Source organism: Lytechinus variegatus, chromosome 1 (assembly GCF_018143015.1).
Source record: "Lytechinus variegatus isolate NC3 chromosome 1, Lvar_3.0, whole genome shotgun sequence".
NCBI lineage: Eukaryota > Metazoa > Echinodermata > Echinoidea > Temnopleuroida > Toxopneustidae > Lytechinus > Lytechinus variegatus.
In genome coordinates this window covers 79,662,646-79,685,992 of record NC_054740.1, presented here as the reverse complement: position 1 = coordinate 79,685,992, position 23,347 = coordinate 79,662,646, and the positions used below count along the sequence as shown (strand labels likewise).

Sequence of the window (23,347 nt, the reverse complement as noted above, 5' to 3'; positions counted from 1 at the left end):
TAAACACGTTAAGCTAGTCTTAAAAAAAACATTAGGAAAAAAAATACCCTAAATATGTTTGACCCTGCGATTGACCATCGACCAGTCTTTCAAAACTGCCCCTTTTTTTGTTGAAAATCTGTGTTTTTGATACCCTTATCGAGTGCATGCGCGGCTCGCTTTAAACGCATTCTTGGTCATGCATGTGATTGCAATATATTTGACTCCCCCCCGGGCATTATCATCATTATAATGATTCAATAATTTGATAGATCCATGCAAGAGCATAAATAGCCCAGATGTCACACAATGTCACCTTAACTTCACTGTTAATGATTGCAGGCGGAGAATGTGGCATCACTGAATTCCTTGAGGAGTCTGGTTTTGTCATCTCACCCAACTACCCCAATGCTTATCCAAACAACCAAGACTGCGTATACACCATCATGCTTCCAGATCCAACTAAGGTGGTGGAGATAAAGGTTGAGACCCTGGAACTTGAGCAAGGGTTAGTGGAGGAAATTTGCTTGCATTTTATTCATTTAATTGTTTATTTATTCGTGTATTTATTACATTGTTTTATTTTTTTGGTGTATCAAATCTATTTTCTTTATTTGGTTGTTTATTTATTAAAATATGACATTTAAGATTCAAGATTTAAGTGTACACAAATATTGATTGAATGAATAATATATTATAGGAAATATGTTCATTTGAAAATTTAAAAAAAGATAAATAACACAGAATTGCATGGCTCTCAAAGCGATATGAACATAGATTTGCATAGTGTTGAATTTTTAGACATGATAGAACACTATTCTGAAATCTTTTTATTATCTCATCTCATTATAATACATGTAGTCCTGAATCAAGTTACAGTTCTGCCTGAAAAAGCATACTCTTTGGAGAATCAACTAATTAAGAAGTAAAGATGCACTTGAATTAAGGCTAAGGGAAATGCTATTTGATATCATACCATTGCATGATATTCCACCATGAAGTCCAGAGTGAGCTTGTCCATGGTCACATATTTAAGAAGCCCTTCCCACCCACACCCTCTCCACCCTCACTTCAGATGATGAGAGCTAATTGGGCTAGAATCTCAGAGATTGAAGAAAATTTTATCCTGACAAAGATTTAGAATTCTCCAACTTGTGGTCATGAAGAAAAGGTTTTATTAATATCAAACAATAATCCCCACGAATGTTGACCATGTCTCCTTCAGGTGGATACTCCTATCCACCGTCATTGGATTCAGATTGAATTTCTGCCCAATCATAGCTTGAAAGAAACAAGGGCATTCAGGAAATTTCTTGATTTCTATGGCTTCCTGTTGAATATTGTAGATGGATGGATTCACTACGTGGAGTGAAGATGAATTAATTACCGAACAATTTTAATGAGTTAAAGAAAAAATCAACATGTTTGTAGGACAACCATTTTTTTCCAGCTTAAATTGGCAATATCCCACATTTCTACTAATGGTGCATTTAAAGATATGATTATTTTTTTAAAGTAGAATAATGCTATGTATGTTTATCATTATGATGGAAAATGCTTGCTTTTATTATTTTATGTTGAAAAATGATTATACTTGTACACCCCCTTACACCATCTACCTACGTAAAAACTTGCTCTTCCGCTTCCTATTACCTTCTCACAGCCATCTTATGGTTTCTCTCTGATAGTATTCTGATTTAAAATTTATTAATTTTTTTTTACACTAGTCACCTGTCAAATATGCCAAATTTTGTATTTTTTTCTCAGAAGTTTGAAAGTTTAGAAGAATTTAGATAAGCAGTACAAAATTTGTAACTATTTTATGAATAAGATTAAATGTTTTGATCTGTGACAAACAGTGAATGAAATTTGTTTTTTTATAGCAACTCTATTATTTGTAGGAAGTGCTCTCTAACTTTTCACCAATGGTAAACATATGAACATGTGAATGAAATTAAAAAAAATATTGGATTCCCTGTAAAGTATTTAAAGGTATTTCTTCAATCTCTCCCCAGGCAAGATTTCTTGCTCATTGGATCAGGTGCTACAGTTGATGAGGGCACTCTTGCCACCCTAAGCGGTGATACCATTCCAGAGCAAACCCTCATCACCGACTCTAACTATGCCTGGATGAGATTCATGAGTGATGAATCGATTTCCTCTTCAGGGTTCTCAATCTCTTATGAGTCCAAGACAGGTATGAGATTTCAAAGCCAGTAGGCCACACCCCCCCCCCATTGAATAGCTGCACCTTGAGTTGCTATTACAGTTTCTTTGCCAGCCAATGTTAACTGACATGAAATCCTTGATTCTGATTGGCTGCTGAGCACTGTAACCATGAAAATTACCATTGGATGACATTTTTGGCATTATAGTTAGCTTTATGCAACAGGCCCCAGAACTGCTCAATGGTTCCCATAATTTACCCACAATGCAACATTTTGACTATGTAGTTCTATGATCCAGCATCCATGCCACATAAGCATTGTCTTTTCCAGTGCCATTCAAATAGCCATCATGGTTTATACAGTTTACAATATAATTTTCTCTGATGATATTTCATCCAGACTAGTTCATAGCTCATGAGTCTAGTGAGACAATTTACTTCTTTGAAGGATGAACGCCATTGTGATAATCATAATAAATGATACAGAATGGGCAAACATACCAATGCACTATTCTACTCTCACTCCTTGTATATTGATGTTCCGTGAAGAAGTCATTTTGATAACAGCTGTCATAGAATAATTTGCTTTCTGTCTTCCTTTCAGTTGAGAAGGACGGAGAGATGATCGGTAGTGTAACCATCTTACTAGTAGACGAAACTGCAGAAACAGTAAGTCACTCTTTTAACTCTCTCAAGAGTGATTAAAAAAAACCATCAAAGTGATACATGCAATATTTCATGTAATGTAATGGAAATGTTGAGTGTAGCTTTTGAGTTTTGTATTTAAAATGTGGTATTTACACATCAGAGAATGATTTGTCAACAAGGTGTCTCCCTTTGTTGCTTGATTTCATCTGTTTGAATTCTATGGTTATTAACTCAATGCTTTTAGAGTTCTTGTTTGGATGATTAAATACAAGTTTGCATTGTAACCATCATCATAAGTAGATAATTAAAAAAAGCAAGGAAAAGGTTACTTTTGATAAAAGGCAAAAGACACAAAAATAAAACTGAGAAGATTTGCTCTTTCTAACTGCTTTGCAAAGACAAATATTTAGCTATTGTATTAGGAATGTTAGTGCTTCCAACATGGAATTATTATTTACAATATTTTATTTGAGTTGTGTTTCATAACCAGGTATCGATATTGTTGTGCAGAGGCGTAGTAATGTGATGTTACTATATTCAAGTATGGGAGGGAGATTACACAATAGATTATCTCCCCTGAAATAAAGATCTTCTCATCGATTGAGTCAGTTGTTTTGGAAATTTTTCTTTCTGAAAAATCAACTGAAGATACTCTGAAATTCAGAATAATGATGATGTGGCTGAATCATGGAGTCTAAAACGTGTGTTATTGAGATTAACTTTGTATGTTCATGATAAGAGTTGATTTGGTGAAATGTCAAGAATGTTGAAGGTAAAAGGTTTGACATTAATATATACATGTTTTTCTTACTCTCACATATAGTGCATGAAATGTCAAGGACTGAACCTTTGATTGACATTTATATTTTTTTTTTTTCCAGCTGACTCCCGAGGACCAAGACATGTTTACTTCAAGTGTAGCTGAGCAACTAAACGTCTATTGCATGGCTTCACAAGAAAATTGTCTGGCTGACATGAACGGAAACGAATTCACGTAAAAAAAAAATCTTATACACTTTTTTTGATAAATCTAATTGATGTTTTTCTTTTCTCTGTTGAAGTATTACAATTTAATGAATGGATAAAGGTGGTAGGGTCAAAATGATATTGTTTCCATGTGGAGTGGTTAGAGCATTGGACTCAAATTGCAGGTTGTGAGTTCGAGTCCCTACTCTGCCATTGTTTCCACGTTGATAAGAAGGCCTGAGAGTAATTTCTGTCATCTATATGGTCAGCCACTATGACCTAGAAGTAAAATGTTTCTTAGGTGATTTGTTATATACCAGCTAGGCGTTAACCAGCAAAACGATGTCCTGCGGAGTTCCTACTGGTGTTACTATTTAACAGAAACAAAAATGAGTGAACTAATGATGTCTCATCTCTTCATTTCCATTTGCATTTGATAGCATATTTTCTTTGTTTATTCTTTATATACAAGTGTAAACAAAATGATAGCGGTGCCTTAAATGGCATTCATTTCTGCCATTAATTATAGCTACCTATAATGCAATCCAGCATTTCAAGGAATAAATTTCTTCCGGATACCCTTATACCATACCTTTGTTGAGTGCTGTTAATGTAGAGAAATACCTTGCCAAAGGAGATTAGTGCTACAGCAGGAAATGAAACCCTCACCCTAATAATGTTATCTATAATCTGTAGACATATCCAGTAGACCACAACACCTCCACAAAAAGTCTGACCATCCTGTTTTGTTTCATTTTCTTCAAGCAGGATCATTCAATGATTGAAATTATATGTCATGAAATAGAAGAGAAAATTAGGGACATGTTGGCATCAGATCACTCATTGCACTGTCATAAGAAATATTGAATAATTTAGAGATTCACAACTTTTTCATCAATATTTTTCATCAATCTTAAATTGAAGTATCAATTATTATTTGAGTGCTTAGTTTTCAATTTATATTTATTTCAATCTGAAGTGCCACTTATCATTGCAATTCCACTATTCTGCATCAAGATTGACATATTTATATCTCTTTGTCCATCAGCGCTGACAACGTCATCATCACAAGCGTGGTTGAGGTCAGTGAGGGTGTCGAAGTAACTTTCTGGGTCAGTGATCCCAATGACCCCACAGGCAATGCCGCTGCATTGAACAGCGAACAGCTTGAGAACTTCCTAATTGAAAATGAGGCTCCAATCGAGGAAGGTGGACCTAACTTTGATTACATCATGCGACCTAAGGTTACCAACGCCATTGAAGAGCCTTGGGTTATTGCCGTCATTTGTCTCCTCTGCTTCTGCTTCTTTATCCTGTGCGTTGTGCTCGTCAGAGACTGTTTCAAAAAGATGTGAGTATTTTCATCTACCTATCCGATCATCCTGTAAGCCACCTTAAATCCCAGCACAAACTATGTGACATGATTGCACCAAGATACGATTGCAACAACATCACAGTGTTTGCGCCAATCTACAACGGGCTGCAACTGCGATCCGCTTTGTCGCATTAGGATCACAGACCAAATGTCAGTCATTTGACAAGTCAAATCTTTCTGCGATTTTGCTCATCTCAGCCAATCAGACCTTATGGCCAATTTGCTGCGCCTCTGCAGCGCAGACAACATACGCGCAAAACAAGAGGCACCATTAGATGCAGTGCGCTGCAGAGGTGTTGTAATGTGTGAGCTGGCCCGCAATGCGATTGCACCGAGATGGGATTGGCAACTTGTTGCAATCGGATCTTACTGCCATTGCATCACATAGTGTGCACTGGGCTTCCTTCTGCAGGAATACTACTTAGCATCTTTTCATTTCTAATCTCATTTCAGCTTAGACATCATAACAATGGAGAATGTGTGACAGTTGTGATGATAGGTGCTGGCCAGAATTCCTGCTTTAAAAAAAAGAGGCTGTACAGACTTTTTTAAATTGCGTGATTGGTTTGGGTTCTTGGCCTGTGCACTACCTGATGGTGTACTCCCAATAACAAAAAGAATGTTAAATTTGATAACAGCATAGTTATAGTAACGTTAAAGCAATTGGGCACTGGTGTGTGTTTCATGATGCTGGTCGTAAAGCTACGAAAAACTTTACGAATGACTGGAATATGTTTGTAATTTGCTAAGTCAATAGGGATATATCATTTAGCACAAGAAAAGGTCATCAGTCGTGCATAAGGTCATTCGTAGCTAACAGTTTTATGAAACACCCACCAGAATGGTTTTAGTGATCACCAGTCAGGGCATATCTTATCACATTTGGGACACTATTTTAATCACTTTCTAAAGTCCTTATAGTAATAGGCCATATTTACTGCTACACAGTCATATCTTTAATCAAATATACCCTCTTTTATAGTATATTAATTTTATATTACTCTTCTGACAATCATTTTCATTCATATCACTTCTTTAGCAATCAAAAAGAAAAATAAATATTCAAAAATTGCAGTGGTTTTCTATGTTACTGAAATATTGAATGATTAAAACTTCTTCAATGAATTAGAATGATGTGTGATGCAGTAGAGAGATATGTCACATCAAATACCACTTACCATATCTTAGAAAACTGATTTAATTCTCCTACATTTAGGTCAAATTCATATCAGATAGATAGATCTCAAGTGAGTACCATAAACATTAGGATTAGCTTTCATCATCATCATCTTCGTTGTCATTATCATCGTCATCATCATAGATTCTGTTGAATAATCCTGGAACTCACTTTGGCCTTTGCAAAAACCATAATATGTATTCCAAATTTGCTATGAGGTCCCACATGAGCCTAGTGTTTCCATTTTATATTCTTATGTGGTGATAAGGCCAATGCCACATTTTTAATAAATCATCAGTGTATAATCAACAATTCTACAGGAAATGATGTGTTTACCAATTTCTCTACTCTTTCCAGATTATTACTGATTCATCTTCCCACTAAGAATTCTGATATGCAACTAATTTATCGGTTCCTTTAACCTTCATTATTTGCAATGTCTATCCTCAGTAAAAGGTCAACTCTCTAAAGTTATGTTACGACATACAGATTGCTTGTTTAAGGCTCCAAGAAGACCAGTAGTGATAAATACGGTTCACTTCAGAACATTTCATCAACCTCAGGGTCAGAATGGGGGGGGGTCAAAACCACTTTGAATTAGGGCACTAAAGAAGGGCACATTGCCTAAGATTCCTTTGTGGGTCACAAAGTCTTATCAATCATTATATATGTACGTTTATTAATGCAACAAAAGCAATATGCATGGCAGTCATAGAGCTTGTGAAATAATATTGGAGATGCATGCAAATGAATCCATATTGTAGCGAGGCAATATCTCCTTTCTTAATTACTATGAAAACATACTAATTGATAGGGTTATTTTTATTCACAATAATGTCAGGTTTAGTATTGGGATTTGGAGTAGGCCTAGAAGTTAGTTTGAGTTTTATTTTTTAAAGCTTGACTTTATGTGCAGATTTGAGATTGTTTATCGAGCAGTTGTTTGCCTGGGCAATGTATCATCCAAACATTAAAACTATATGTAACTGTGTACAAACACCATATACATGTACCATTATGAACATGACTACAAAACTCACCCAAGCATAATAAAGATTTTGACATGCTTATCTGATGTTATTAGAAAATTTACAAAAAATAAAAATTAATCGTTTATGCTTGCTGCTCACATAGTGTCTACTGCTATTCTTTCATTTCATTATAAAAAAATCAATATTCATTTTTTTTTTGACTGGTAATGGGTGGATCACATTCACTGAAGAATACAAATGACCATCTGCAATATCATTTGAGACAGTGAAGATAATGCTGTAAATCAAGTGAGATAAAATAAAAATAGGAATGATGATTAGGACTCTTTTAGCAGTAGCAATCATCGTGGGCTGCTAAGTAGTGGAGGAAGTGTGTAAATGTTGTATGACTTACCGGTAATCCAAATCCTGATAATTTGTATATTCATTAAGGGCAAAGTAAAAGCCGGATGTTGAATTACCAGAGTAAAATTAACGAGGTAATAATCCTCACTAGAATTCAGAGTCAGATAATTATGATGCGGAGGGAGAGAAGGAGGTGGTGGGAGAAGGGGGTTTGTGGAAATTCATAAAACGAAATTATACAACTCAGAAAATACTTTGGATGATGATCATGACTTGGGTGGTAGTGGTTGTGATGATGATGATGATGAGGATGATGATGAGTAAGAGAATGAGGAAGAATATCAAGATTCTCTGTGTAGGGAAAATTGCTCACTTTAATGACAAAGATGGTGATGATGACAGGGATCAGCGTATGTCCCATCAAAATCACCCTGGATGTTGATATCGATAGTTGATATCACCTAGTATTTTGGCTACATGCAATAAGGATAATGGAAGCTTTTATCAGAACTCTTATGCCTCGTTTATTTTCTTTCACTTTGATATACAGAGATGAGAAGACACCCTCGGTTGATTCATTGCAAATGATGCCAAACGGTAAGTCGATAGATGCTCCTTAGTTATCATCCTATGTAGGAACACTTTCATAACATACTAAATATAGAAAAATTCTTGTCACTGCTGCAGGATCAGTGTGTCTAGGTCAAGCTGTTGTAAGCTGTTCATCAACTTTCTGAAAATATTCAGTGTTTCCATGTAGACTTGTATCAAACATTTAGACACAGTTCTCATTATACTTTCTAAGATTGGTTTAATGGAAACTGGTTCAGGAAATCAATTTAGAAGATCGCATTGCTAGCGTTCCCATTTGATCATTGGAAAGGGGTTTTCAAAACCACTTCATGAAAAGCAATCTTGTTGCTATGGGAACACTCAGTGGGATGACAAGCTTCGCGCAAAATTTGAAACCACAGCGTAAGCATTCCACAGTGTGTGGAGTAGCACGCTCGAAATGTGCGAAGATTGCTTCCCGAGGAATGGTTGTGTCCTCACTTGCGCTAAAACCAATTTAACCAGGCAGAGCGATCTTCAAAACTACATCGCGAGGTGGTTTTCTGAACCGGTTTGGAAGATCGCTTCCAAGACCGCTTCGACTGTTCTCATAACACGTTAAACTAGTTTCCACTAAACTAGTTTTGGGACAGTAGTGAGAATGGTGTCTAAGATTTCCATAGCTATGATTTCGTTATTTCAAACTTCAGATTCAGCAGTGTACTGAATATTGTGATCTCAGTACCCCCCTCCACATTCAAATTTCTGGGAAGTTCTTCGACTGTACAGAACATTTGAGAATTACCTTGGCCTTTGTATAATACACGTAGATACCAGGAAAACGCTGCCCTCTAAACAAGAATCAATGCAATGATTTATCCTGAGGTTGATTAATAGGATTAGGAAGTGCATCGTGATTATTGTATTAGGGAACGCCCTTTCAGATTAAATGATGTGTCCAGTCATTGCCTTGAGGATCTTGTGAGAGTTCTAGCAAAAAACGAAAACAAAGCTCAACAATAACTATAGCATGATTTATGAAGTTGGTTGGTTATTATTTTACTTTGGAACACTATATCAGATTTGAGGTGAATAAAACTGATTTAATCCACTTCTCTAGATCTTATCTAACTAGTCTAGTCTTCCAGTTTCACCACGTTGCACTACTTCCAAAATGTACAATTGTATATCATACATTCCATGCTTTTTATCCATGCATAAAGACTGTGTGTGATTACTGCCACTATATCAAAGCTTTTTTTTATATTATTCTATAGAGGGGTGGAAGGGGGCTAGGTGTGAACACAAAAATGTATTCTGTAATATTTCAGTTATTGCTGCTTAGATGACGAGGCCTTTTATTGGTGTTCATCAAGTAAAAAAAAAAAAAACATGGCTATTAGATTTTATGCCCAATGCAATAATATTCTCTTTGACATGGCAAAGTGGCTTGGCAGGGATAATGAATGAATATCCGGGTAGGAATGCATACTAGTCATTAAGATTTCCCCTAAATTTGTGATACCTGTGACCCGTAACACAAAGATTAGCGATGAATAGCAAATAAGAAAGAACACTTCTGATTGGTTCCTGGTCAGTATTTTAAACCAAATGCGCGTGTAGCATTGATATAATTGATTGGTCAGTCTATTTAATCTGTTGATCGCCAATCTTTGTGTTATGGAGCACTGGACTTTCTAAATGCAAGATGTTTAAACATTTGTTTGAACCATCTCCATACATGTATGTAGTATGTACATTAAAAACATTGTGAAACATGTAAGTTCTTCATGTCATGAAAATATGCTGAATTTTTCCATTTCATATCAAGTCAAGGCTTGTGAAGTGAAACTGGTGCCAGGCCAGAATTAGCTGGAATGATGAAGAACTTTTTTTTTCCATTTGGGAGAGGGAATCTTCATTCTATCAATGTAGAATTTTATCACAATTTTACTGTATGAAGTATGATATTGGATGACAATTTTATTATTATTATTTTTTTTTGGGGGGGAGTTAGAAATATTGACACTCGCTGCCAAAGACAGTATTGTACTCATCTGCATCTTGTGATATATTTATTTCACAGTTAAATGTATCCCCCTCAAGTCCATTTACTACCATTTAATTATCCTACAAATTCCTATTCCGATTAAGGTACAAGCTCCTTGTACCCCCCCCCTTCCCCTTGCGGATTCATGCAAGAGAAGTCAACTCCTCTTTTTTATAATTAATCTTGTTTTCTACCTTTTTTTGTTTGCATTCTTTGGGAACAGTCACTGCAACCGTTGACTCAGAAAATAATGAGAAGAGGTGAGATATGATATTAAATACCGGTATTGGTAGAAATGTGCAAGTTACAAGAAATACTATTACATGATAATAAAGTATTCCATGAAAGATTACTTATGATGATATAGATGTATACATGTAGTTAATTGAAATTATCGACAATGATGGCAGTTGGGTAAACTAACATACAAAAAATATTTTTTCAGAAATACTTAATTCCTTCTATTGATTTTTTTCTTCATATTTTGTGAAAAAAAAGTTTTGCTTTTTGCTGTAAAATTATAAATTGCTTTTTGCCCCATATATCATTGTACCGCTTAATTTTTCATGAATGATTCAGAAAAAATGCAACACTGATCATTATTAGAATTAGATTATGTAAATTCCATAGGTTCATTTTGTTTTTGCATTCAATTGATATCACATAAAGTATAAGCCTCTATAAAAAAAATTGTGATTTTTAAATACATAACACTTGAAATGTACACAATAATAATCAAGTGTACTTTCCTTTTCCCTTCTTTTATCAATTCTCTCTTATCTATCTATCCCTATCTCTATCTATCTCTCTCTATCTATCTATCCCTATCTCTATCTATTCCTATCTCTATCTATCTATCTATATGTCTGTCTGTCTCTCTCTCTCTCTCATTATTTTCCTATGAAACAATATTCAATTCTTCTACTGGCTTTCTTTCTCCTCCTCTTCCATTTTTCACACTTTCTTTCAAATCCTCTTCAATATTCCACCTTCCATCCAGAAGAGACAGCACCTACAACGAAAATGTCTATTTCCAATCCGGAGAACGCATTGTAGAGGACGAGAAGGACATCAAGAAATCAGCCCCGCCCTCCACCACTCCCCAGACCAATGGTCAAGCCTATGAGGTAGCTACCACCAGCTTCTCCACCACGCCCACATCTGCAGACCCCACCTATGCTGCCCCGCAGAAGAAGGCGAGTACCAAGTCGGTGAGGGCCGACGTGGAGGCCGGCGTCGAGGCTTCGGAGGACGAGGAGTGATGGAGGAGCCAAGCTGCATCTGGCTTTAAGTATTCTATGTTTTAAAAGTTGATGTTTTATTCCCCATCCCTTGATTTATTATGATTTGTTCAGTTGTGCAACTGTACCTTGCTTGAGTTTATACAATGATAAGATTACTTGTGTAAAACTGTTCATGAGTATTTTATCCCTTTGTGCACAAATTCTGTAAATTTTCACATTTTCTCAACTAATAACAATGATAGTAATGAATAGAAAAAAAAGTTTCTCCTTCGTCTCTGGACAAGAGAAACTTAAAGTTGCTATGGTAACTACGTAGACCTATATATATGTAGTCTATTTAAATTGATTACCCATTATCACTGGTGCATTTAGAATAGATGGTTTCAACGAAAATATTAAATTTATCACCTTATGTAAGTGCGCAAAGGGTTGAAAATTCAGGATATATGTTTGCTTACAATGTCAGATGTTTACTTTGAAATGAAAATATGCTATGAATTGCATTCCTATACAATAATATACATACATATACATTCCAACTGAAGTGCAGAAGTATGAAACTATTATATGCTGAATATTTTCAACAATTTTTAAGGTACATGTAGTACTTCAATAACTTTCTTATTTCTCATTTTTTTTGCATTGATAATTCAGCTGATTTCACATTGTAACTCAATTTGACTTGGTTTTCACTGCATAGACATCCCAGTATTACTGACTACCGCATCATATTCAGGTATTAGCTTTCTGTACCTGTCAATAGCTACCTGTTTTCTATGAAAGTAGAATAAATATTTTATACATGTAATATCGGGGAAACTTGAACAGCGTGATATATTTCATATATTGTATGATTGGTTGTATCCATTTTTGCATTGTTATCTGAAATTTTTATATGGTAAGGAGCCTTGTTTATTATTGCAGAATTATTTGGTGAATGATGAAATCCGCATTAAATAAATTTAATTAATTCTAATTTTCATAAGATTTTTGAAATTTTATTAGCATCTGTGAAGAATTATTGATCACGTTGAGAAAAGTAAACAAGAAAACATTTGAAGAACAATCAAAGAGGTGAGCTTTGAATATTGCATATAAATGTTTCTTCATTCAATAGCCAAAGTTCGAGGAATCAAGCAATTACATCAGCCCCAAGTATCCCGAATATCACTTTTTAGTATCAAAATACTGTCTTAAAATCACTCTAAAGAGAGAGTTGTATTTCAGCCCTGTTGGGTGTACTAATGGCAGTATGAAACCCAAATGAAGATGAAAAGCACCAACAATTCGAAAATGTTTATTGGTTTACAGACTTTAGATAGTGCATTGATATTAGGAATTTTAATAATTTGAAATATTTTTTAAAACATTTATAGCAGAAAATTCAAATCTTCATAGATTCAGGCAAGGAGGTTTTCATATAACACTACCTTTTGGCATGGAAGAGAAATTGCAATTTCAATTCATCTGTGAAGAATGATTTCATTTTTTTTTCCAGATAGCACCCACATATCATATAACTCTATTTCCCTTACCTTTTTTTCTCAGAAATTGTACGTTAATTTTTGCACATTGTTGTCTGAAAATGAGAAAACTTCAAGTCTTACTTGATTGCTCTCAATGATTCATTATTGCTGCATAGATTATATCAAATAAATTCAACAGAAAACTATGAAATGTACTTCTGTTATATATTTAGAGTATTAAGAGAGTATTGTAGAATTATGAGTGAAATTCAGGCTGACAATCTCACCATGCAGAATCTCTGAACAGAAACGCATTTATTTTCACAAACAGATTGTCTATCACATGTGTTTTATTGCTAACAATAGCATTTTCAACATATTCTCTACACAAAAAAAAAACGTTGCCCTTTTCCCAAACAATGAATTTAGTTACTCTTTCTCCCATTTACTTTGTACAAGAGATACAGTCAAAGACCAAGGCTTGTTGAAATGTAGAATTGAGGCCGACCTAGAATACACCCTACTTCTGATATTGCACAAATATACTTCATTAACCCTGCAGGGCTTTAATATAAATTCCCTTCTTTCAATCTTTCTAGGATTTTCAAATATAAAAACTTTTCAAATATACAATATTATTATATATTGGTGTAGATGGAAATATTTTTTCCAATACCCATGATTTTACATGCATTACATCAGATCATTCAAAAATGAAAAGGAAGGTAGTCCAGATTGATGGCAGGGTGTTTTGCTCATGGTGAGGCAAGATGACCTAAAATTGACATTTTTATTTTTAAATGGAATAATATAGGGGTATTATCGTGCTACATGCGACATATCACTCTGTTAGATTCTTCTTTCATCTTTTCTCCCACATTCCCTCTTTTCTCTCCAAGAAGGTTTTTTTTTGGTGGGAGATGGGGGGGGAGCTCACCGCTGCTCACCACATGGCACCATTCCTGATGGTAGGCTATGCGAAATCTTTGTATCAAATGTCAGCATACCATATGCATGCCTGTATCCTATGGCACGAAGAATTGTCATCACCATCTTTGCTGCTTGATACCATTTTGATCATTTTAGTTTTGACCAATTATAATGTAATCATGACATACCAATGACACTGTGAGTGCAACCGCAAAGGTGTAAATGCATTAAGGGATTTATCAAGATCACATCATTGTTGGTTCTGTCTTTATGTAAAACTTCGCTCCCAGGACCTGCTTTTCTCTTTCTATTTGCTCCTGTTCAGTTCGTTCTCTCTCTGTCATCTTCTTCATCTTCATGCGGCGGTTCTGGAACCAGATTTTCACCTGCAGCAAGAGAGAGAGAGAGAGTGATAAGTAGAAAAAGCGATAGATATAGTGAAGGAGAAAGGCAAAGAGAGAGAGAGGGGGGGTAAGAAGATGTAACTTGTCACCAGTGAAGACATCTGATTTCAGGGGAGCGTTACATGAAAGTACTTGTCGGACGTTTTATCCGACAAGTCCTGTTTTATCCGACAGTTACCATGGTAACACTGCCTCTCAGCCAATCAAAATCAAGGAAAGATGTCAGATCTGACAACTTGTCGGACAAAAATGTTGATGAAACGCTCCCCTGGGCCCCATTGCTTAAAGTTACTTTGCCATCCAATTGTAACTACCATGGACTTGGTGACAATGATCAACGGCCAAACAAAATCAAGGATTCCATGGAGGTAACTTCTGTGAAACGGGGCCCATCTTACAGAGAGTTGTGATTGATCCAGTCAATTACAACTATGGAAAGCTAGCAACGTCAACATCTAAAATAAATCTTTGTTTAAAATATTTTCAGGAAATGATGTATATTCATACATTCACTGTTTTATTGTCAATTCAGTGTGCTTCTTTGTTTTCAAAGGACCATGTTCAAATTTTCTAAAGAAGAAATTATTGATATTGATGGATTTTCATATACTTGAGATGGATCGGATCAATTGAACTGTTTGTAAGACGTGGCCCAGATGTCCCCTATTAATCTGCCAGCAAGTTGACATCTCCCAAACTATATATGCATCTAACTTTTATCTGTTCTTCCGTCCATCAATCCACTAAGCTATCCATCCATCCATTTTTAAATCTATCTATCTGTCTGTCCTACCATCAGTTTATCTATCCATCCATCTAGCTAGCTATATCTATCTGACAGATCTGTATTCTGTATATGTACATATCTTTACTGACCTGTCGATCCGTGAAATTAAGAGAATCTGCTATCCTTGTCCTCCTCTCCCTTGTCAAGTACATGTTTTCTTGAAAAGCTTTTTCGAGTTCGATGGTCTGGAGCTTCGAATACGGTCTCCGTTTCGTCCTCCGAGTCGAACTGGACGATGACGGCGGAACCCAGTTGCTGCCATGGCTTTGTGACGCTTTTGGGGAAATAAGGAGAGATGTTCATATTATTATTATTATCATTATTATTTATTCTGTGAGATGTGCATGTTTAAATGGTGGTGGTGGTGTGGAAATGGTAATGACGTAAGCGGTAAATGTAGTGGCCATGGTGGCCATGAGTCAAATATTTTGACGAAGGGGGCCAGACATGGCGTACAGGAAAAGCTGTAAGCGAGCGACCTTTTCAATAAAAAAAAAATCTAAGTTTATGATAGATTTTGATACATAATCTAGAAAAATATATATTTCACACCTTTCCTTCCCGTTTTCTTGATCGTGGGGGGGGGAGGTGGTCCATGGCCCCAGACCCCCCCCCCCCCCACCTCCACTCCTCATCTGTACGCCAGTTGCTGTGGTGGTGATGAAGATATAGCAACAACCATGATGAGTTTATGTTGATGATTATGATCACGACCATGATACTTCGATTGACGATGAATAATAATGATTATAAAGATGTTAATGATGACAATACGGTGACGACTACAATATAATGAATATGAAACTACTAGTATATGAATATGAAATATGAAACTACAACAGAGGAAGCTGTCTGAATTTTATTTTAAAAAGATTAAATAAGAGAAGAGCAACTGATAGCAACGTCAAGTATTATTATTTTAAAAAACCCATTGTAACTAAGATTATGACTTTAACTAAATAGTTTGTCCTCGTAACTAGTTTGTGGATTATCAGAAAAAAAAAATCGATAAAAAAAGTTTGATTCCTGTTGTCATGAGACGGCATTTGTTGCTTATCGGCGAATAAATTCAATGTTTTTCATGGGATCCTAGTGCAAGACCAATATTGCGAGGGAAAACAAGAGTGTACTATGAAACAAATTTCAAGATTGCACAGAAAAATACTGTAGCACGTTACTGTCGTAAAAAAATGCTTAGAAATGCTTGAAATGGAAATTTTTACCCGATGTGCTCATAGATGTAATGGGGTGTATGTTTGCCCTAATTATCATATGAATAAGACGAAGACTTGGGCCCCGTCTTATAAAGAGTTACGATTGATCCAATCAATCTTAACTCTATGGAAATCCATCAGTGTCAGAATTTTTTCTACAGGATATTCGTAAAATGTCCTTTGTATACAAAGGAGAACACACCAAATTGTCAAGAAATCAATAAATTTATGGATATACATTCATATCTAGAAATTGTATTTTATATGTTGACTTGCTGGCTTTCCATAGTTGCGATTGATCAATCAATCGTAAATCAATCCTAAATCTTTGTAAGACGGGGCCCTGCTGTAAAAAACGGTGTACTCTGAACTATTTATTGTAAGTCTGCAATTAGAAAATTAGTTAGTAAATGAAGCCATCTGAAAGAGAGATGACGGGAGAAGATTGCAGTCTTTTCTTTGTTTCATTTTAAAGGTCAAGTCCACCTTAGAAAAATGTTGATTTGCACCAATAGAGAAAAATCAGACGAGCACAATGCTGAAAATTTCATCAAAATCGGATGTAAAATAAGAAAGTTATGACATTTCAAAGTTTCGCCTATTATTAACAAAATAGTTGTATGAACGAGCCAGTTACATCCAAATGAGAGAGTATGTGATGTCACTCACTATTTCTTTTGTTTTTTATTGTTTGAATCACACAATACTTCAATTTTTACGAATTTGACGATTAGGACCTCCTTGCCTGAAGCACAAAATGTTAAAATAATGGAATCCCTCTTTTGCATACCGACCGAGATGTGCATATAACTATTTTGTGAAATGAAGCGAAACTTTAAAATGTCATAACTTTCTTATTTTACATCCAATTTTGATGAAATTTTCAGTGTTCTACTTGATGAATTTTTCTCTTTGTATTCAAATCAAGTTTTCTTGGGGTGGACTTGTCCTTTAAAATGATTATGAAAATCTTGACAATAAAGTAATTATTATAGTGATAATGATGTGGATGATGACGATGAACATGAAGATGATAATTCATATGAACTACTACTACTACTAGTACTACTACTACTACTTCTACTACTACTACTGCCACCACTACTACTACTACTACGACTACTGCTACTACTACTACTACTACTAATAATAATAATAGTAATAAACATAATAATACAAGTAACAATGATAGTAACAATAAATGTGATGATGAAGATGGTAATTGTGGCGATGATGATCATTACAAAAAATACGATGAATCTCTCTCTCTAATATAAATACTCCCTCTCATTATTCCTTTTACATACCATCTGACAACCAACTCTCTTTTTCTTTTCTTTTTTTCAACTCATCTCCATTCATCATTCTCTTTATTTTCTTTCCCTCTCTCTCTCTCTCTCTCTCTCTTCTATCACGCATTCATCATGTAGGATCTATGTGACAGTCATACCCGTCAATCTAATCATGCTAATAAACTCGATTTCAGGGTATATAGCCTTCAATTTATCTTCTCGTGACTTCATAAAAAAATATTTTCCATTCTATCTTATTTCTTATCGTATTCTAGTATACCATGTGCTGGTACCATTCATATAAACGGAATACCGACACACTACCTCCTCTTCGTCTATAAAACTTTATATCCGCTATTTATTTTCTTATGATCCAAGGCCCTCGCCCTGTCTCTAACATTAAGCGGGTAGAAATGCGTGCAGTAGTTTGCACTTACGTACTCCGAAAGCACACAGCATTCAGCCATTCGCACGTTCCCACTGTCTCTACATAAACATTGATATGTGTCTTTTGAATATCAGTATTTGAAATGGTTTTCATGTGGCGTCATAAAATGCGAAACACTAAAATGCTAAACAATCCTCATTGGACCCATGCCGTGTGAACGGTCTCCATAGAAGCCCACAAGTCTGTGTAGTACAGTGAATGAAATTGGGGATAATTTTTTGTTATAATCATAAAAAGTAACAATCTCCATAAAAGTTGTAATCTGTACATTATAGCCTGCTATTTTGTTAACTAGCGTATTAAACAGTAGATTAGGACATAGCGGTAATATTAATAACGTTTAATTTCATTATATTGTATAAATGAAATAAAAACCAAACACCTGTAAAAAAAAATCAGCGCTAAGTGACTGACATCTAAATCGTGTTAGAAGAATTCCTTTTCCTCAGCACGTCATTAAAAGTATGATGTGACAAATGATGTTCTATAAACTTCTATCAGAGGATATTTTGATGAAGAGAAGTTTACACTTTGACTAGCATCCGTTTGCAATTAAAAGGTAGGGAAAATAGCTGTAACCACGATCTTTGTGAAATCTGCAGGAGTTCTAAATGGCTGACCGAAAATGTGTGAAGTACATGTAGTCTGATTTGACGTAGTTCTGGAAACACTGGTTCTTTCTCATAACCATCTAACAAATAGAAAATATTTATTAACTTCCAAACATTTTTATGACCCCGATTATAAAATTTAAATACCGATAGTTTCCATGGTTTCAGAACGCGAATGACATAATGTATGTTATCTATAATATAAATATTAGAAAAAAATCATATTTATTATAGTTCATAGTTAATGGCCAATTAATTATTAATCTACCTCATCAAAACGCGTGAATTAACAATATATCATGAGAATGTTATTTGTATAGAATGTTGATAAATTAACTTATCAAATTCTTTGGAATAAGCAGTTTTCCACAAACTACAGAAAAGAACGATGAGAACGATGAGTAACCACCGTGCCTTGCTTATTTAATCTTATGGAAGCTTGAAATATATATGAAAACTACCAATGCTCTTACGCTGCGAAGTTTATGCTTTCTTGTTTTTAACTATTTTTCCGGATATTAATTTAGTTTCTGATGAAAATTTATAGAGTCTCTGAATGGCAAATGGCAGCTATCTTAGCAAGTTTCTTTTTTTTAAAGCAATAATTGGAATAGTGATAGGAGCATTTTGGTGGATTTACCAAAACTATACACAAGCTTTAAGACAATGAAGATTTACAAATTTTGAATTATTTGCCAAAGCAACATTCAAACATAATACACACCGCCCCAGTTTCCACCAATGTTCACACAACATGCTCCCAATAAGCAATATTGTTTTTTTTTTATTATCAATAACAAAACACCAACTCATTTCAAAGACTGGTTTACAGTCGGGTAAACAAGTCGCTTTATTGGGTGATAATTCTTCTCGATATTTCTGAGTTTTTGGCGAAAATCTCTCTTTAAAAAATCAGGCTAAAAAGTACAAACATATTCATTTTATGACAAATAAAGAACTTTTTGAAGTGACCAAGCATCCTATTGGAACTTAGCATATTTTGTCTTCATTCTATTTGGTCTTATCCAACACGGTCTAAAGGCCTGGTCACACCGCCCGAGCGGTGTTGGAGCGGTCGTGGAGCAGTAGGAGGAGAGGGTCGAATTTCGCACACAAAATTGGGGGGGGGGAACCCGGGGGCCACTTCCATTGACGAGTGGATAACATACGCGACCATGGGTCTCGAAAAGCACCTAAATACGTCATTTCCATATTCTGAAAATGCACCCCTTAACAAGTATTTCCTGTAAATGAACCTCTAAACAAGTACAGGAATACGAAATAGGTTCATTATTGCGGTTTGAAATAATCGCTAGAGGGCATTCATTTGTCTCGCAATCTACTATGGTCAACAAGGAAATTCGTGATCACTCTCGCAAAAAGTGTTCACTGGCTTTCTAGGAAATTTGTGATCACTCTCGCAAAAAGTGTTCACTAGCTTACAAGTTCACGAGCTTTCGAGTGCCGCTGCAACTCTTTATCAAGTGACGAAAATTGTCCGATATCGTATACTCTATTTATACTAATCTCCAAGACACACTTTTTGCGAGTGATCACGAATTTCCTAGAAAGCCAGTGAACACTTTTTGCGAGAGTGATCACGAATTTCCTTGTTGACCATAGTAGATTGCGAGACAAATGAATACCCTCTAGCGATTAAGTACAGGAATAGTAAACCTATGTCACGGGTCCATCAGTCGTCGGTTTTACCTTAACACATCATTTTGGTTTAATACGACCCCACCTTCCACACCTCGCGCAAATTGGACTCTCAGCGTTGGGGCAAAAAGGACATCCTTTATAAAACATTTTAATTTTGTTTTATCATCCCCGCAAATTTGACCCTAAACACGTAACTTTCCTAGCGAAATAGATACCCTTTTTTCATTTTTGATCTTTTTATCCTTTTTTTCATAGTTGATTGTGTGGTTATTATCTGGTAAACATGTTTACATGTTGAGTGTCATGTTATGGTGCTGTTTTTTAGCGTAGCCTCTTTAATACAACTATAGGCCTACTGTACATTATACATGCATAACTAAAACATGTAATTCACTGCAACAACTTAGAAATCATGAGAAACTGGGAATGGGTTTAAAAATTCGGGAATTTTTTTAACTGCATCAGAGAAAAATCAGGATATTTTGTTTCTTGAAAAGTTGGGAACCAAGATTTGGTTAAGCTAGCGTTAACTATCTACAGTAGATCGTATACATAGATGTGGATAAATAAATATATTTTTTCCACCTCTATATCAGCGTTATTTTACAGAAAAATGGCAAATTTGATTGTTTTTTTCACCAAAACCTTCAAAAATCCCCTGAAACAGAAAAAAAAATACCCAAAGTTTGTTTATCCCCCATATTTTTTTCATCCCCACAGTCTTTCGAAAATCCCCATATTTTCAAAATTCAGTTTGGGACGAAATATACGTCACTCTAACTGGACTCCAATATCGAGGGGCGCGGAAAGTATAACTTTAAAAATTTCACCAGAAAATTGAAAACAATTAACCATGCAGACTTTACAAAATAGCCCTAATGGCATGCAGACGAAATGAATGTTAGACTATCTGGAAATTAGACCAAGTGGACATTGGCAGAAATGGAAATTAGACCAACTACACATTAGACCAACTGCAAAATAGACCAATGAATAATGGTTCAAGTGAAGATTAGACCAACTAGTATTAGACCAACCCACTATTAGACAAATGGTATTAGACTGAATGCAATTAGACCAAGTGACAATAAAATACATTCGACGAAATGGCAATTAAACCAAATGAAAATTAGACCAAGTGAAGATTAGCCCAACTGGGCATTATACCTAGTGGCTAATAGACCAAGTGGTCATTAGACTAATTGGCTATTAGACCAAGTGGTCATTAGACCAAAAGAGAATTGGACTTAGTGGGTTTAGCCCGAATGTTGTTAGCCCATCTGATGATTAGACCAAGTGATAATAGACCATCCGTCAGTAAACATTTCTTTAATATTTCGCATCAATTATTAGCTTAAATAGCTTATTGCTTTTATAATAAGGGAGTCGCAAATCTTCGAGTTATGAAAGTTAAAATGCATGTGTTTCTTTTACTTTTTCTTCTATTACAAACGAATGTATACTGTTTTCATTTCGACCTTTATAAACTGTTGATCTTAGTTTTGATTAAGTGTTATGTAGGCGTAATTTTCTTAATTAGCAAGTTTTCAATACTTCATATAATACTTACTGAGAGGATGACGATGGGAAATGTTGACGAAGTTGCTCCCTGAGACCGCGGCCGCCGCTGCTGCTGATGCCACAGCCGCTGCAGATAGCAGCGTGTCACGGTGCTGTGAACCAACGCCCATGGTGGCAGCGGTGGGATTAAGACCGGTCGGTTGTGGGTTCGGTGTCATTGCAGTTGGACTGTGATGGTGAAAGTGGCCATGATGCACGGCAGCTGCAAATGGACTCCTTGTCGCTTGGTGTGGGTGGGGGTGGGTCGTCGGCGATGAAAAATCGAAGGAATTCCACGCAGAGTACTCATCGTTGTAGGGCGGGATGGTGGCCGAAGAATTACTCGAGCTGCCATCCAGATTGTTGTAGAAAGAAGTATAGCGATGGGTTAGCGGTACGGCCGATGTCGGGTGATGAGGGGTGGTCAAGTGGCCAATGGGGGCAGCTTCTGGACGAGGAGCAATGAGATGTCCCGTTATCGCTGCAGTCGATGAGGAGGTAGATGGAGTTCTCTGGGGATTGACTGGTATCCAGGTTTCTGGGCTGTAATTTTGCATTTTTTTACCAGAATAGAAGCTTGGCTAAAAAACAAATTCTTCTTTCCGCTTTCTTCGAACTGCTTTTGTGTCCAATCAATAATTTCGTCACTGCTTTAAAAACATTAAACAAATTGAGCCATTAAAGTTGTATTTATGTCCCAATTAAGTTTTAACACATGTTGATGTACTAAGCTCTACTTGCAAGTTACGTTTATAGCTCTTTAATGCAGCTACATCAATGTTTATGTAGCACCCTTCTATTAACGTCGAATGTTTCTCTTTTGTAGGAAAAACAACGCGTTTCCTTAATGGCTTAAGTGATCAGTTTCAAGACAAACTAAAAGCCCGAAAATTTTATCATAGCGACGATCATTCACCATAGTTCAATAATCTTGTCAATTTCGGAGAGAGTCACCTGAGCTTTGCAGATTTCATCCAAAGATCACTGTTGCTATCGCTATGTCCTCTGATGGCATTGCCTTTCGGAATGCACTTGACGAATCTTGAGGAGGGTTCTCCTTAATCAATGAGCCTATTGGCCTTAGAGTCTATTTTACAATAAGCTGGTGGTGTCGTTTTCAAACCGATATCCCTGGGTATGGGCAACGTTAAGAGGGCATTAGCAAATATACGGGTACACGTATATAACAAAGTGAACGAAAAATAGTTGATAATATACATTCATACTCTTGGCTTTGAAAAACTAGTTCTACTTAAATCTACACAAACAAATATGCGCATTTTAATCATTTTCCATATTTCAATTTTAATGTTCAATTCTAACCACTTTAATACGAGCTCTTCATTTATCATTATGCAAAGCATTCCCGAAAGAAATATAAAAGAAAAACACACTACCACACCCCTACGTTCTCAAGTTCGTGCAATATCAAATGCCAACATGTAAAGAGCTTAAACCTCACGCCACTTTCCATTTCT

The 23,347-nt window shown here is 35.7% G+C and overlaps 2 protein-coding genes across 2 annotated transcripts in view; one reads left to right on the top strand and one right to left on the bottom strand.

Moving 5' to 3' along the window:
• The window catches only part of LOC121424455, a 73,281-nt gene extending 60,124 nt beyond the window's left edge, over window positions 1–13,157 (top strand). The window contains exons 58-65 of the mRNA XM_041620152.1: window positions 322–487; window positions 1,995–2,176; window positions 2,751–2,815; window positions 3,676–3,788; window positions 4,809–5,111; window positions 8,200–8,246; window positions 10,475–10,511; window positions 11,255–13,157. Coding sequence (XP_041476086.1) covers window positions 322–487; window positions 1,995–2,176; window positions 2,751–2,815; window positions 3,676–3,788; window positions 4,809–5,111; window positions 8,200–8,246; window positions 10,475–10,511; window positions 11,255–11,513 — 1,172 coding nt within the window. The 3' untranslated portion in view covers window positions 11,514–13,157. The remainder of the gene's footprint in view (window positions 1–321; window positions 488–1,994; window positions 2,177–2,750; window positions 2,816–3,675; window positions 3,789–4,808; window positions 5,112–8,199; window positions 8,247–10,474; window positions 10,512–11,254) is intronic.
• LOC121424447 (homeobox protein Hox-D9a-like) lies at window positions 12,497–22,984 on the bottom strand. The gene is made up of 3 exons (XM_041620140.1): window positions 21,880–22,984; window positions 15,172–15,356; window positions 12,497–14,277 (listed from the first exon to the last, which is right to left on the bottom strand). The coding sequence occupies exons 1-3, from the start codon at window positions 22,424–22,426 to the stop codon at window positions 14,137–14,139; spliced, it is 873 nt and encodes a 290-aa protein (XP_041476074.1). The 5' UTR covers window positions 22,427–22,984; the 3' UTR covers window positions 12,497–14,136.
• Between the last annotated feature and the right edge of the window lie 363 nt (window positions 22,985–23,347).

Excerpts from the sequence above, each read along its gene's own strand:
- LOC121424447 (XM_041620140.1), bottom strand. The coding sequence starts at position 22,426 with ATGCAAAATTACAGCCCAGAAACCTGGATACCAGTCAATCCCCAGAGA. Across the intron at positions 15,357-21,879 it reads TTCCCATCGTCATCCTCTCA|CGTCACAAAGCCATGGCAGC; the intron begins GTAAGTATTATA and ends TTTCCCCAAAAG. Across the intron at positions 14,278-15,171 it reads TTAATTTCACGGATCGACAG|GTGAAAATCTGGTTCCAGAA; the intron begins GTCAGTAAAGAT and ends CTCTTGCTGCAG.